The following is a 15800-nucleotide window of genomic DNA, read 5'->3' as shown; positions in this document are numbered from 1 at the left end:
TCTGTCCCGACAATCGAGTCGAGCGCTAAGCGATTCGTTGCCTGTTTCGACATGCCGTCACTGCATGCATTGCATAGCGTATGACATTCGTGCACACGCCCGTTGCATTGCCTCACCTCCAGCGACAGCGAAGGCGACACAGCGAACGAGGCACAGAGAGGCTGTGCACTGTGGCGACCGTTTGAACGCGCTCCCCGATCACGTCTGTCGAAACGGTGTACACTCGCCATAAGCGTGTCATACAAGTACACCGGGGCACCTTTTTTCCTTTGCGTACGACGGGCACACGGCGTGGCACCGTCGCTTGCACGGATCATCGTCGTGAATATGCGATCAGACGAGCGTGTATGTATAGCAATGCCCGCGCGATTCCAGGTGGCGCCCCCGCTGCGGGATGGAGCAAAACGCTCGCGCGACCGCGCCCGCTGGCTTTTAAGAGGCGCCCGACGCGTCGTTAATTAGCCGGTGCCCGTATATATTATGCGCACTCCGTTGCTTACGATATTCACGTATATTCATTAACAAGCTGTTAACGTATGCGCGTAGGTGTAATATTCCGAGCACATGCAGCTCATACGCCATGTACGAGTATATAGGCGATGTTATATATACACTCTAAGCCAAAAAAGACTAAAGTGGGGTATGCCATTGGTCCTTTAGGGGTCTAAATGCGCTGCCACAGATTTTGAACCAATTTTGGACTAACTGCGGGAGTAACTGCAGGGGCTCAACTGTTACCCCAAGCACTTACTCCACTTGGTTTAAATGTTGGCCCCAGTAGAATGCTCCAGTGGGACTAACAGTTGAACCATCTGGACCAATGGCAAAAAAAAAATGGCGACACTGCGTTTGTGCAGTATATTTTATGTTTATTCCAATTTAATCAGCACTGAAGATCGTAGTATGTTATTCATGCAACGCATACACACACATAAATACGCACTATTATTTCAAAGTAAAACACCGTAAACACTGACTGCCCGCGCTGTACTGTATACAGAGAACAGACTCTCGGGTATATATAGCACGGTATTTTGACCTCCCATCTAGTGTCAGTGGACGACTTTTACTCGGCTTAAGAAAACAATAAATATTGACACCGTAACGCGAAAATTTACATGGGCTTATTCGTAGCACCGATGCGCATCGATCTTTTAATATGGATCCATCTAATCTTCAACATGCCTCCAGCCCGAGAATACGAATTATCAGCTGGTATTCGATCATGTCGGCCGAACCAGCGTTTTCAGTGCTGGCGCACGAGTCCGCAAACACAAACATAGCAGCGGCGCTTGTGCGGGAAAGCCGGCGAAGCAGCCGCAGGCGCCCCGCCGATGCCATACCGTGTCGGCTTGCCGACGGCGTCGCTAGGCTTACGACGAGTACGGCTAAACGACCGCCGGCGATCGCAACATGCGGCTCGCGTGGAATTTTCGTCGTCGTTATTTTATAGTCACAAATGAACAATAGGTAAGTGCCCCATGTTCGCTGTGTCTTACCGAGTGATGTAGATATCAGCATACTTACAGCGACGAGACCGTTCGCAGGCACGGTTCTTTCATCGTGCTGGTAAGGCACAAGCTGTGTACCGCTGGCCGCACGATTAGTCGTATCCGCGATCGCCTACACGTTGGATTTTTGATAACGATTGTCGCATGGATAAAAAGACATAAGTTTGTCTGAGCTACTATTTTTGTGAACTTGTACGCGACGTTTCCTTCGCTTGTGCCGGCAATGCACTCACGCCGGCAGCCCACTTGATACCGATGACGTACGAAGCCTACTTTTCCTATATATCGCTTTGAACTTGTGGTCACTGTGTGGGTACACGACCGCTGATGAACAGCTTACCTTTATTAGCATTGTCAGTGTTCACCGTAGTTCGAACTTATTCAGCACATTGAAGCGAGTTATCCGCATTGCCCGTGTTCGGCGATTTTCAATTGGTTTCGGCCCGCCCGTGCCGGCATGGTGGAAACGCGAGGGCGCTTGCTGTGTGCACTGACTGCGTGTTGTACTACTTTCCTCTCATAACATCTTCTATTCGTTTCATAGTGCTTCACTTTCACAGTGGCGTATAGCCTATATAACTTGTTTTCATGATCGCCGATTACGCCGAGCATTGCAGTGCAGCATCGACAGGAGGCGATCGCGGCGCAGTTGCCCTCCCCGTTGGTCCCTTCATTGCCGGGCGTTTGCGCAAGACACGCATTGTCACACATTTAGTCCCTGTTGGACGAACCGTTCGTCCATTGGTTTAACGACTGCAGTTAGTCTAACTTTGCCGAATTTCGGCTTAGAGTGTAGGGCGTTTTGTCTCTCCGGGTGGCAAGCAGGGGAGGCCATTATTGAAATCGCCGCTTATTCTTGCAACCCGCGGGTCATGCTTCTGGCTTTTCAGCGCCTCGTGTTTCTGTGTATATAGTTCTGGCAGATTTGCGACCTCTTTGATCGTTTTCTCGCACTAATAGCGTACTTTAAAGCACCCCCGCTCCGCTTTGGCGCTGTGTGCGTATATATAAAGCGTATGTTTAAACGTGCGCCGAAGCCTACAAATCGTGCCCGTTAATCAACGTCCCGCCCTTCCTTCGGTCGCTCTCTCGTCTGCGCTTGACGCCCACAACGACGTGGACGTGCGTGGCTCGCCTCATTCGTCGCGCGTGCATGTTTATCTCGCGTCGCATTATGCTCCGACACACTTACACGCTATATCACCGTGGCGCATCGCCACACTTCGTCCTTCGAGTACTGGGCATGTATCGCGCGGCTTTATGAACCTATAGAGGGCATCGTGACTCCGTTACGCATACGTACGGGCTTTTATTAATGATAATATGTGCTGGTGGTCCCACGTGAGGGATGCCAAGGAGGCCTCGGGAAATATCGATCACCTGGGTTCCTTAATGTGCACCTAAATCTAAGTGCATGCGTGGACGTCAAGCATTTTCACCTCCACCGAAAAAAGTGCGGCCGGGGCTGGCATTCGATCCCGCGACCTTCGGGTCACAAGTCGGGTACCGGTATGCCATCGTGGAAGGTCGGGCTTTTGTTACAAAGCATGCGCGGAGATTTTGGAACTCGCAAATCGTTTGTCTTGGTTTCTCTATGGCACCAGAGGAACCAGATAAGAGGTAGAGGGGAGGAGGGGAACGGCGATGCTCCACCTCTGGACTGCTCCACATGGGGCCTTCACACCTCTTGACACCCGAACTGAACGCGTTAACAGTTCCAATCAGCACCTTCATTTCTCATTATAGACATGTTGCGTAGTGCTCGAATGATTGTTCCCTAAACAAACTTGGATCGCGATAGTGGGAGTTTTATTTTTTCAACCTAATTCAACGTCAAGATTGGCTGGAACGACTGGCGTCATGATTGGATAGAACTTGTTCGTTTCGAGAGCAATTCGATAGCCGGGAAGACACGTTTTCGGGAGTATGCCTGCGTTTGCGAAAACGACGACTTTCGTGCCCACTGTGTGGCGCCACAGGTTGTTGTCGGCCCGCGTTTGGTCCACTTACATGGACACGTTGCTGTCACCGTCCGTGTCGCAGCCGTGGAGCAGTTGCATATTATTGAATCCATGACAAGAACACGTTTTCCATGTGACAGAACCTCCTGTGCAGTATAGATAAACTCCTTGAGGACAATGGCGACCGGGCACTTGACTGCAACGTATACGTATAATGTGCGACGAGCTTTACAATGGCCGTTATGCCCATCGCAGGCAATTTGATGCCACATGCGAAAAAGATTTAAAAAATGTTGTTTGTCTATCTGAGAGACCGAAGAAACTCATCTAGCTACCGCCTCTGTTTCTGTATAACTCGTGTGTGTGTGCGATGTTAACAGTGATGGGCACTCCCGCAATGCGCCCTTGTCTTACGTCGAAGTCATCTTGATTAAAGAACGTATACGTTTATACTTGTACTTAGTCCTTGGCAGGTAAAATGGATACACAGTTCATAATCGATCCCGTGACCGCCTTTACTAATTGGAAAACGAGCTCCTCCCGCGTGGAACTTCTATAACAGAAGCGTAGTAGTTTGTCGCACGGAAAACGCAGGCGTAGTTCACGCAACAAAAGTGTCAGCTGAAGTCACATAGCATAAGTGTGTGGGACCAGTAGGCAGCCAACATTTCATGAACAATCTGGTGCCACCAATACACTTGCGCGAATGTGTTGGGCATGGAAACGTGTTTACACGATTCCCCGCAAACGCGCCCACATTGGGCTTTGTGGCCGTTCGTCCCACGAGATAGAGATAGATGGGGAAGGGGTGGAGAAGGAGAACGTTTACAAGGTTTATAAAGCGGGGGCAGCCGCATGCACTACCTGCATAGTCTCCCGTACATAAACTTTCGGTCTGCAGGCAGGCCTAATGGTACACGCGGTTTCCCATATAAAACCAGTCTTTTATACGACTATTAGAGGCGCTGGCACGGCCACCATTCGTCAAAGGGCAGTGCCAGGATTGATGGGGCGAGCGTGAGAGAACTGTGCTTTAGCATAACGTGGCCGCTTCGTACACCGTTGATCCATTTAACCTTTTTCGTTCTTCTTTCTTCACTCTCTTTAATTCTTCAAGCTCCCTAACCGGCCCGTCATCACGTCGCTTAACCATCAGCGCGAACGCGTAGGCGGTGTACGTAAGCGTGCGTTCTTTCTTGCATGAGCTACGGTCCGTGGCCTGTATAGCCCCAACATAAACACGCATAAACGCCCACATAGCTTCCTCGGAGTTCCCTGTTCATTATATATTCTCTACTTTGGTCGCGGTAATGCGCGGTTCTATTAATAAGCGCTCTGGTTTGTCGGAGGCTGCAGCTATGCCGCGTCACGTACGCGTGGCTTCGCTGGTGGCCCTTCCATTTTTTTTTCCCTTTCTGAAACGACCGCGTCTCGTGTCGGAGCTATAAAGCCCGATGAGCGTGTGCGCCTCGCTGTCTTCACCGCGGTTCATGACTCGAAGAGGGGGGTAACCATTAACGAGGGCGTTCCCATGGTAATGAGCTTTATACACGTGCTGGTGCCTGACGAATGCATCTCTTTCTTTCTTTCTTTCTTTCTTTCTTTCTTTCTTTCTTTCTTTCTTTCTTTCTTTCTATGTTTCCGAGTGCCCGCTTACTTCCCCAAATGCATGCGTGTTAGACGAAGTCAAAAAGCGAGTGCTCTAACAATAATTAATTTTGTTAATGTCGTTGCTCGGTCGTGCTTGTGCGCGCTATAGGCATATCTCGTAGGCGTATCTCGCTATCTCGTAGGTTCCGTTATAAGTAGGTTGGCACGGAGTGAACGAAGATAGGCGATGCCTCGGCGCTACTGCGTTTGTCTCCGATTTAAAACAATATAAAGATCATACCATAACAGAGTGTACATGAAGTTTCAAGGAACTTTGCTATCAGAGATGTATGCCGCTTTCGAAAATTACCCTCGCCACGATTCCCTTTCAGTCTAATGTCGAATTCAAGGGAGGTGTCCACACATGTTACATAAACTTCACTTATAGGTATAGTCATCATAGTTTCACTGAATGAAATGTCAAAATTTGCCATATATCAGAGTAGGAAGAATGTGTAATTATTATAAATCTGAGTCCACGTATAAATCTCGTGTATATATTTCGTCTAATGAAGTTTTACTCACAACTGTTGCGAGATGGGATGGGATCACTATTAGTCTGCTAGCCCCAATTTATATATCTTTATTATTCGGGAGAGCAATGCACGCATTTTTAAAGAAAAACAACGTGATGCTGAATGCTTCATATAATATAGATGGCACACACGTGGCTCGGCGGGTTATTATATGTGCGCCCCGGTATATACTATATAGATCGACCGGCCTGCGAATTGATTCATTTCCTCGGATCAAATTAATGATTGATTGATTTGTGGGGTTTAACGTCCCAAAAGCACCATATGATTAGGAGAGACGCCGTAGTGGAGGGCTCCGGAAATTTTGACCACCTGGGGTTCTTTAACGTGCACCCAAATCTGAGCACACGGGCCTCGACATTTCCGCCTCCATCGGAAATGCAGCCGCCGCAGCCGGGATTTGAACCCGCGACCTGCGGATCAGCAGCCGAGTACCTTAGCCACTAGACCACCGCGGCGGGGCCCGGATCAAATTAAGAACATCAGAAACTTCCGACTCCTCTTGCGAAGTAGAGAATCATTCTTTTTTCAGGATAAACCACTTCCTTTTACTGTCTGCTCGCATTGTTCTGAGGCAAGTTAAATTAATTAAAACATGAGTCAGTGTAGTACGAAATAAGGGAAGTTCAGAATTTAAAATGAAAGAAGAGAGAAAGGGAGAGAGATAAAGAGAGAGAGGGAGAGGGAGAGAGGGGGTAACGCACGGTGCCACTAACAGTACTCTACAAAAGGCAAGAACATCAAGATATTCAAAGGCTGTTTAATATGGCATCATAATCAAGGTGCTTGAAGGCTTAGAAATTATTCTGTTATGAACAATGCAATGCCGTCAATCGTTGTTTTGGACCATGGCCAGTTGCTATAGGAAGCCTATGGTTGGGTTCGCCCTCCCTTTGTCGCAGGAGACAGGTGATGCTTCTGCAGCAGGCGCCCTCTTCCCTGCACTCCCAGGGCTCGTCTGTGGGAAGCCGCCTGTCGGCCAGCAACCACCACCACACGACGCTGGTGTCCGGTCAGGAAGACTCGAGCGACGACGACGACAAGTTGGACGTCGGCGAGGCGTCGGACCTCAGGCCGGATGGCGTGCTCGGTGCCAGCCCCGGTCGCGACAGCGGTAGGTTAAGGTTCATGCTTACGCTACGCATTTGTTTGCGGCTTGCGCTAACGTAGGCGTCAGGCAAGTTTGCGACTTGCAACTGCAGGTGTGGCTTAGTTGGAAGTCGACAGGAAAATTCTGCAGCATGAAACTGCCGTATTTAGTCTTGTCTGTTGTATATCAGTAGTGGATCTACCTGCTCAGGGTAGTTTAGAGATATATCACATACACGTGAACACTATTTGAGTATTTTCATGGGGCCCCGGTTGATGAAGATCATACTGAGCAATTTTACAATGGTAAGCACAGCTTTGTCAGCTTTTATAAGTGGTGAACCCAATGTCGCAGTTCAGCTCAAGCACTCTAACACCGATTTCACTCCATTGTGTAGGTATAGCTGCTCATGTACCGTTCATATATAGCACATCAAAACAGCTGAATTGCAGTGTTTCTTTTTTCGGACTTTCATTGATGCCGTTGTAGGACACTAATCAATCAATCAACAAAACAATCAATCAATCAGGATATATTTCTAGCTTCAAAGACACTCACTGGAGCTTGGTGGGTACAGACAAAAACGCTGTAGATCAGGCTTGACAGGATCCGTACCCCAGGGCTTGGAAAACAGGGATACAAACTACAGGAAGGCGAAATGGGAAACTGTGGCTGGTGATGTGCCAATTCGACACAATACTCAAGCATACGTTCATTATGAAACATTTCGGGCGAATGGTTCTTTCGTTTTCGTCGTCTCAATCGCATTCCTGCACATGCCACCGCAGATGACCGGCGCGACGACCGGCTCGACGGGCGCTCTCCTCTCAGCAGCACCGGCTCGATCGACCTTCACGACCGAGGCGGCAAGCTGTCTTCGAGCGCAGCGGTCTCCGGTCTCCCGCAGCCGTCGCCTTTGCTGCCGTACTTCTACCCGCCGTCTCTGTACCCGCCGGGCCTGACGTTGCCGCAGCTGTTCTTCCCCGGTGCCGCCGCCGCTGCGGCAGCCGCGGCGGCCGCCGCCGCAGGTCTGCCGACATCTCCTCCCGGTGTGGCGACCACTCCTGCTGCGCTCTCCTTCCTCATGGCGGCCAACCACCCGCTGCTCAACCCGGCGGGCTACTCCGAGGTTGCCGCCAGGCTAAAGCAGCACCGCTTCTCGCCCTACACGTTACCGGGTAGTCCCGTGTCGGCGACGGCGTCTCAGCACTCTCCCTTCCGGTTCCGACCTGGCGCCGGTGGCTTCTTCGACGAGGAAGGCTCCCCGCCGCCGCCGGATCTGCGGTCGCCTCACGAGGCCTTCCCGAGGCAACACCAGCGGCACCCGACGCCGCCTTCGTCGACGACTCCTCCTCCCCTGATACCGGACTGCGGAATGGCGTCCTCCGCCGCTGCTTCGTGCTCTAGCAAACCCGGTACGCCAGTAAACTCTGACGACGGCGGCTGCAACTCGTCCTCGGAGGGCTCCTCGTGTAGAAGCACCACCGGCGGATTCGGCTCCGGCGTCTCGCTCGCCGCTGCTACGTCAGCGTCCAGGAAACGCGCCTCGCCTTCGCTCTTATCGTCGCGGTCAACCTCGAACGACCTGAGGAGCATCGAGAACATTGTGAACGGACTCGAACAGCGTCGCAGAGACTCGATGGCCGCTGCTGCTGCGGCTGCCATGGCGGCCGCGCAGCAGGACGGCAAGGCCGGTTGCTAGTACAGGATGTGTTGTGCAATGAGTGTTGTGTACATAGACGCCCTGCTGTATATATGTTGACATCTGTGCACGCGCTACCCTCCGTGACGCCTTATCTTCGCGAAGTGCTCGCCAAAAGTTTCCCGGTTTAAGTGTGTTCGTGTTGGTGTCTGCTGATGTTCCTGCGTAGGAAAAATTTGTACAGCAAACGTCCTTAGAGGTTGTTTTACAACCGGGCGGGTATAGCGACGATGTACTATAGATCCCATAGATGGAAGCATGGGGGAAGGGCGGTGCATGGCACCGCGCGTTTACGTGCCGCCTGCCAACACATTCGCCGAGATTTGGAGCACGGCTCAGCGCCTACATTCGTCGAATGAAAGATTTGAAAGAGTAGGCGCACACGCAGCTCCCTCTCATTTCCTGCTGGTTCACTTCATGTCGCTGCAACTGAGTTCACATCATGCAGCCAATAGTTTCAGCGTGGTACCGTACCATCTGATGACAGTCAGTAGGTTTGCATAGCCAATCGACTGAGCTCCATCTCACAAACCAACGAAGCCTATTGCCGCGTGCACGTAGGCTTTTAAGGATACGAGCTCTTCGCGCAGTACGTGGCACGGAGTGTGCGTGTGTGCAAGATGAGTCCTTCTGCAGCAGGATATTTGCTGTGGAACGCCCTACTTGCGTGTATGTGTGCGTGTCATGTTTTGGTGCGTATGAGCGTGTACGATAGACGGACGGACGCAAAGCCATCGACGGACCGCAAAGCTTTGCTGGTCAAACTTTACAGCCCGTATGCCGTGCGCTTGAACTGGTGCCGTGAACGATATACTGCTAAGACGAGTTTGCGTGATGTGTACGCATGTCCGTCACTCTGTTCCTGTGCCCTCTATGTCGATTTTTTTTATTTCGTGCGGCTAGATTCAACTGCTACAGAAGCGCTTCTCATCTTCTTGTTCCGCTGCAAAATGAACGTACGTATACGTAACCGTTTAATACGAACATGATGAACTCGAAAGCAGCGGTGCATGTGATATTTGATGAAGCCTTGTTTACAAAAACCCACTTAAGGGGAGCCCATAAAGATTTATATTGAATGCGTGTAATAGAAGCCACGTTTGCTTTTTCGTGCTCAACGCTGGCAATGGCAAAAATTTTTAGCCCTTCCCAATTACCACGATGGCAAAGATCTTTTCGGTGTGGACAGTCGTAAGCGCTCGGTGCTGTGGCTATGTCAGCAAAATTTTCATCTCTCTTTAATGACTTGTGTGGACAACAGTTCAAGTGTGAATTATGGCTGCTGTGCTCTCGAGAAAAAAAAATTCAGAATTTCCTCGTAGACAAGATTCTGTCAGAGTACGGCTATTTCTCGGTGAAAATTTCGAAGCAAGTTGACGTGTCATGACTATAAAAACACTGTTTGCCTAATATGTTGTAAAATTGGGTGCTCCGAGGAAAAGATACACGTCTTGTGTGTTTGATACTATATATAATACATTGAAGCTCGTGTTTTATGAACGACATGGTCGTGTGAGTACTTCGACAAAACTTGTACCGTTTAGTCAGTTTCAGCTGGCACTGCACACCTAACTGCGCAAGACGATGCATATTCGATGGTTATTGGCTTTATTGTAAATCGACGTATGCTGGAGTTTTATATTGCATACCTGTACTCCAGGGGAGAAAAATTGGCCACGTTTTGGCGCGGGCTGTTTCGCACAACCACACAGCAGATGAAAAATTACATTATCAAGAAAAAAAAAATATCGCACATATTTTCAAACAAGAGGCCTTCCCAATGGTTAGGCTTTGTTGTCGCCGACCCGACCGGCGCTGTCTTTCGTTTCAAAGGTATAGCTTTCTTTATGTTATATTTCCTATGGGAATCGAGACAAATACGGGATGATGCGTTTTTCCGCAATATACGTTTACTTGCAGTGATTAACTCCGCGGTGCCAGCAACATAACTGCGGCTGTTTTCTCCCACACTCGATGGTCTTGAGAGAACTAAAGAAGGAAGCCCTATAGACAAAACCCGTCGCATAAACTGCAGGCCACCAGTAATTGAGATGTACATAAATATCGCCAGTATATATATAGTATAAATATATAAATATGTATACGAAACTTAGCTGCAATACCACTGAATATATGCTACTGCTGAGTGTGAGGCTATAAGAACAAAGCATGCTGTTGTGTGCAATTTCGCAGCCCTCGTCACCAGCTTCATTTTTTTCCTATTTGAAGTGATTCGAGCATTACATGAGAGATAGCTTTCTCTCTGTCTTCTTCTTCTTCTTCTCTTGTCCTTCTTTTTTTTTATTGCGAAACAGTTTTTACCCAGTAGTGGGCACAGTTAACACTCATGTGCTAGGCACACCAATGTACTAGCTTTTTGATACGAAGGGATTACTCATTTTATGTTTATTCCTCCGATTTCGGCAACGAGAACCGACATATTTTAGGCTGCGTGCAGCAGTCAGCTGCAGCAGTCTTTGACACATCGTGTATACGATAATAAACACAAAGCCACGTCGTTTTCATTTAGCACGTGAAGCCATTTACGTAAATGTTGTGTTGATTTATAGCTGAGCTGTTACATGGGTGTGATCAAATCTTCAGTAATATCTTCTACGCTGGGATTTTCGGTAAGAGGAATTACCGTCCAATTCTGATGCTGGCCATAGTTTTAGCAAGGGCGTGCCAGTTGACATAAAAGATCACTTCGAATGAAAAGCCACAGTTCTCTATCAGGCTCGAGATTATTGATCACGAGAGTATTTCAGTTTACAGTATAACGAATGGGCCAACTGTAGAAAAGAACGAATATACAGTACGCAGAAATAACTACTTGTCCATTTCAGTTTACTTCACTTAGCCCAAGTGTGATCCTTGAAAGTAACCTGAATTCGTGCTACCAGCTTCAAAAAAGCAAAGAACTCGAGTTCTCTGGTAATTAAGAACACAGTTCCGCATGAAAGCCTTTAATCTCTAGGTCTGTACCCTTCGGAAACACTGTAAAACAAACAGAAAAAAATGGAGTACTGTAAACTCCTTTATTGTGGAGTAACGTCATAGAACTATATATTATCGCGAGTTCGCGCATACTTATCGATCGAGCAACTTCCCTTACTTTTCGCGCTTTGAATTTGTACAACTGAAACAAACAAACTCGGTACGAAAGCACGGCCTCGAAACTTGTTTGTGTAACAGGTACGTACGCGAATTGTTAGTTGAACGGCGCCGGACATCGCTGACTGGAACATGTGGCGCCATCTCTTGTTGTGCTGGTGCTGCGGAATAGTGGCCGCGTAGCCTCCGAGGTGAGCTAGCGGCACGCCGGCTGCTGATCTCGGAAGCCATAATGGTCGAGGTGTACTCCGCGTTTGCAACGCCAAAAATGTATATTACGTCGTATATGAGTTCTGAGAGTAATGGGATAGTTCTTGTAGTGGGCTTTGCTCGAAAACGACCAGCGCTCACGAAGCATTGAGGATTGCACGCACGATCTGTATCTTTTTTTACCAAAGACGCTTCATTAACGTGAATGTATTTGGAGACATCAGAATTTCCATTAAGCTTTCCCGTATTCTCACGTATGTGTTGTTGATTGCATCGATCAAATTGTGCTCTTGCCCGTTGTCTCCGACTATACTGTGCAATCGAAGGCAAGGGGACGTCACTGGTATATATGTGAAACGTTGTACCCGGTATGTGAAATTGGCTCCGCCTCTTTGCTTCACTAGTGCGAAGCCTTAGTGCTTTGCGCCACGTAATAGACTGCGTTTACACTGGAACGAAGAGAAGTGCACGAAAACAGCAGCTATGAAATAAGGCTTTATTCTGAAAAAAAAAAAAGTGCACATATACACATTTGTGGCCTTACGGAGGTAAAACAATAAACTGGTTTGGGCCTGGGAGCTGACGCACGCAGACTTCAGGCACCCTAGACCGGAAATCCTCCTGAAAAAAACACTTGAGAAATGGAAGTGATAGCGACGTAGCTGTAACCTAACAGACGGCAGATTGTAACAACGATATTTTGGTTTTTAGATGCGGAAACTACCATATGATTAAGAGGCATGCAGTAATGAAGGGCTCCGAAAATTTCGACCATCAGCCATTTTGACGTGCTGAGGCATCGCGCGGTAAACGTGCCTCCAGTCCTTCGACTCGATCAATATGCGACCGCCGCCCACCCGCAATTGTGCCGGTTGGACAAAATCCCAGAGAAAATTGTTTCCATTCCAGTTTCGGTCGTTCACGAAAAATGTGCTACACACACATTACAGATCACTGTTCTCGGTCGAGCATCGTAGATTATCTGGTTTCCGCCCAATTAACGTGAAATAAATTTGTTTCGCGAATCTACTAGCGTAAGGCGCTACGCAAATACGCGCTCCGCCAGAGCTTTGCTTCGTTTAAGTGTCTCCCGAAATCCCACGAGAGCGATATGCTAACACTTTTTTTTTCTTTAAAAAATTTTCTTAATGAGGAGTGCGCTTCTATCAATGTGTGGCGAAAGCCGAAACTCTGGTGAATTCTGATGTCTCCCATTGTTCTTCTTTCTTTCTTTCCTTGCTCTGTGCATGTCCTCGTGCTTGTGTATGTACAGTATGGTCCATTGTAAAAGGGAACACTCGAATGCACACCATCAATATTCCTGGCTCTCTAAGAGCAAGTAGATTAACAAACAATCTTCGTGGAAGTCAATAGTCTGTCAAGAGGAGTCGGAAGTTTTAACCACCAGTAGACTTATGAATATCTAAGCCGCTATGATTCCGTAAGATAACGAAATCTAAACATGCTGCTCACGCAGGTGTTCCCTTTGACAGTGAACCCGTCTGTACTTTCCCCTGTGTCCACGTCGCAGCCTGAGTGCGTGTGTGTAAGTGCGGGAAGTGAAAAAGAAAACAAAGAACCGTCATAACTCGCGCTCTGTTCCACAGCTCCGGGCGAAGAAATCCGTATGACTGTACATATAAACTTCCCTCGCTGTAGCGCTATTGTTCATATAGGAGCGTGAGAACGGGACAAAAGCGATCCTGGACGGATGGAAGTGACGTGTGTTTGTGAACAATAAAATGAGCTATACGACTGTACAATGAGAACAACAAATGACTCGACTTGTGTGTCTCTTTCTTCTCCATCACTTGGGAGGTATGGCGGTACGATAGTGCGTATGGCAATCACGCCATAGTACACAATGTGCATTTGCAAAAGTTAATTGCACGGCCTTGAATATGTAGTTGCCTCGGAGAAGTCTCAAGAACGTTCAACAGAAGCACATATACTCGCGTATGTCACACCGCCGAGGTCCTGAATTGACGTCGAGTATAGCAAAAAAAATAAAGTATCTTTTTTGTTTTTCCTCAGAAAGAAGAAGACGAATTTTCGCTTTGAGGTCATGTCAGTCTGTACGACTCGTGTGTGTGACTGTGTAGTATATGCTACAAGAAAACATTGGCCTTGTATATAGATAACCGAGCAAGAACATTGTTCTCCCTCCGTGGCATAAAATATTTTAAAATACCTGTACTTACTGAGCGGAGCGCTAATATTAGGAATGTTAGAATTACAGCTGTAGGCCATCCAGCGAACCGATGATGTCGCTCGAGGCCAATATCTGGGTCGAGACTGAGGTCCGGCTCGAATCAACCTCGCCGGACTGCATAAAGTTGTTTCACCGCCATCATCTTATGCCTAACCGAGTATCTTGTTACTGCGCTTAGAGAAGGACTTAATCAGGGGGGAAATGCTACACAGTGACCATGTCACTTGCTGGAATCTATGTGAAGCAAAGCTTTGATGAAAGGTTCAATTGAACACTTCAACAATTTTATTCTGAAGCGCGTGCAATCATCTTGATATTCATTACGAAAAATGTTGAAAATTACCATGCGCCTAGCTATTTTAGTGAAATAAAATTTAGGCAAAGAATAGTTTGAATAAAAGATACAGCTGTCCAGAATAAACTGTGAACGCTTTAGAGCAGTATACGCACTCTCCCGAGGTGAGCCAATAATCTGTCCCGAACAAGTAATAAATGTCATCGGTTTAAAGTTGTTCAAAATTTCACTCGGCTCGGTTCCAGGCGCTCCAGTTTTCAGCGTGTGTGTTTAGAAGTAGTGTTGAACACTGTCGAGTACTTCGTACTCAACTATGGCAGAGCAATGAGCCGTCGCTATACCAGATGCTCATGATAGCGGTACTAGGTATATATGGAGCCTGTACACGCACTATAGTGCGTGTACAGGCTTCTGTCCATATTCATAAATGAGTACAGACGAAAAAAAATTATTTTATGACACTATGGATATGGACGCCTTGGTTCATGTCACATTTTATGTCACGCTTTCCGAGATGTTAAGTGCAAGCTGCAGTCCATGCCCCCCCCCCCCTCCTGGCCCTCAAGGAACGCCTCAATAATGGAATAACCGGCATATCTGTCTTAATCAGGTTCCACTTAATGTGCTAGGTATAGCCAGGAAAACGGACATTTTGTAATAGTTTCCTGGATATCGCCAGCTTTTTAGCCTAGACCTGATTAAGAGTGTAGCCAATGGTCGTTAACATCCCGCAACTTTAAGGCCAGCACGACGGTGCGCGCCCTGCACCTGCATAACGAAGTATTTTCAAGGTCCAGCGCACTTTCTTGTAGTGGCGTTTGACTGTAGAATAAGTTACGGGCTGTATACAGGCAAAGCTGTTTACAGGGTGTACATACAGTAAGGCAAAATGTGACTAAGATGGTGGTCGGCCGATGGTGGTCTCGACGACAGCGAAAAAAAACCTAATTAGTATAGATGAAAAAAAGAAACAAAAAGTAAATCGGGTGAAATGACACAACACGTGAGAAAAAAGGGAGTGTACGTTTCCGGGGCCGGTGCGCCAGACAAGTTTAGATGGCCTGATGGAACTAAGGAAATTAGCGGGGTGCCCCAAGGGAAAGCGATACGATCCTTTTCAAAAAGTCGCTCTATGACGACGCGGTTGGGGCGACAACATCGCGCCTAGGCCACACACATGTGCGCGTGAAAGTTGACGCTGCGAATGTGGCAACCTTTCGTCGTCGCTCGAGTGGAAAGGCGATCTCCACAAATCTTTCCGTCGCCGTTCTCCGGTCTTCCAGCGCAGATATGGGCGGTGTTAGACGGCCTTCATGTAACTGTACCAAAACACCCACGCTCAGCACTAGCTGCCGTGTTCTTCTACGGACGGAGCAGACACGGCCTCGAAAGCGCGTTGCTACGCGTTCGTGTCTTTCGAAAGGAAAATGAGGCGAGTCGACTTCCTTCCGGGGCTGGGGACCCTCGCACGCCCGGATGCAACGTCTCGTCTCGTGCTGTCAGACACGAACCACATAAA

The 15800-nt window shown here is 48.1% G+C and overlaps 1 protein-coding gene across 2 annotated transcripts in view; it reads left to right on the top strand.

Annotated features, from left to right (window-relative positions):
* The window catches only part of LOC119159868 (uncharacterized), a 126551-nt gene extending 113001 nt beyond the window's left edge, over positions 1–13550 (top strand). The window contains exons 5-6 of one of the 2 annotated variants that reach the window (XM_075890060.1): positions 6564–6772; positions 7537–13550. In XM_075890060.1, the coding sequence (XP_075746175.1) occupies positions 6564–6772; positions 7537–8450 (1123 nt within the window). In that variant the 3' untranslated portion in view covers positions 8451–13550. Of the gene's footprint in view, positions 1–6560; positions 6773–7536 lie in introns of both variants that reach the window. The other variant, XM_075890059.1, reaches the window with a different exon arrangement.
* The last annotated feature ends 2250 nt before the right edge of the window (positions 13551–15800 follow it).

Source organism: Rhipicephalus microplus, chromosome 3, assembly GCF_043290135.1.
Source record: "Rhipicephalus microplus isolate Deutch F79 chromosome 3, USDA_Rmic, whole genome shotgun sequence".
In the NCBI taxonomy this organism is placed as follows: domain Eukaryota; kingdom Metazoa; phylum Arthropoda; class Arachnida; order Ixodida; family Ixodidae; genus Rhipicephalus; species Rhipicephalus microplus.
This window is presented reverse-complemented; position numbering and strand designations above follow the sequence as displayed.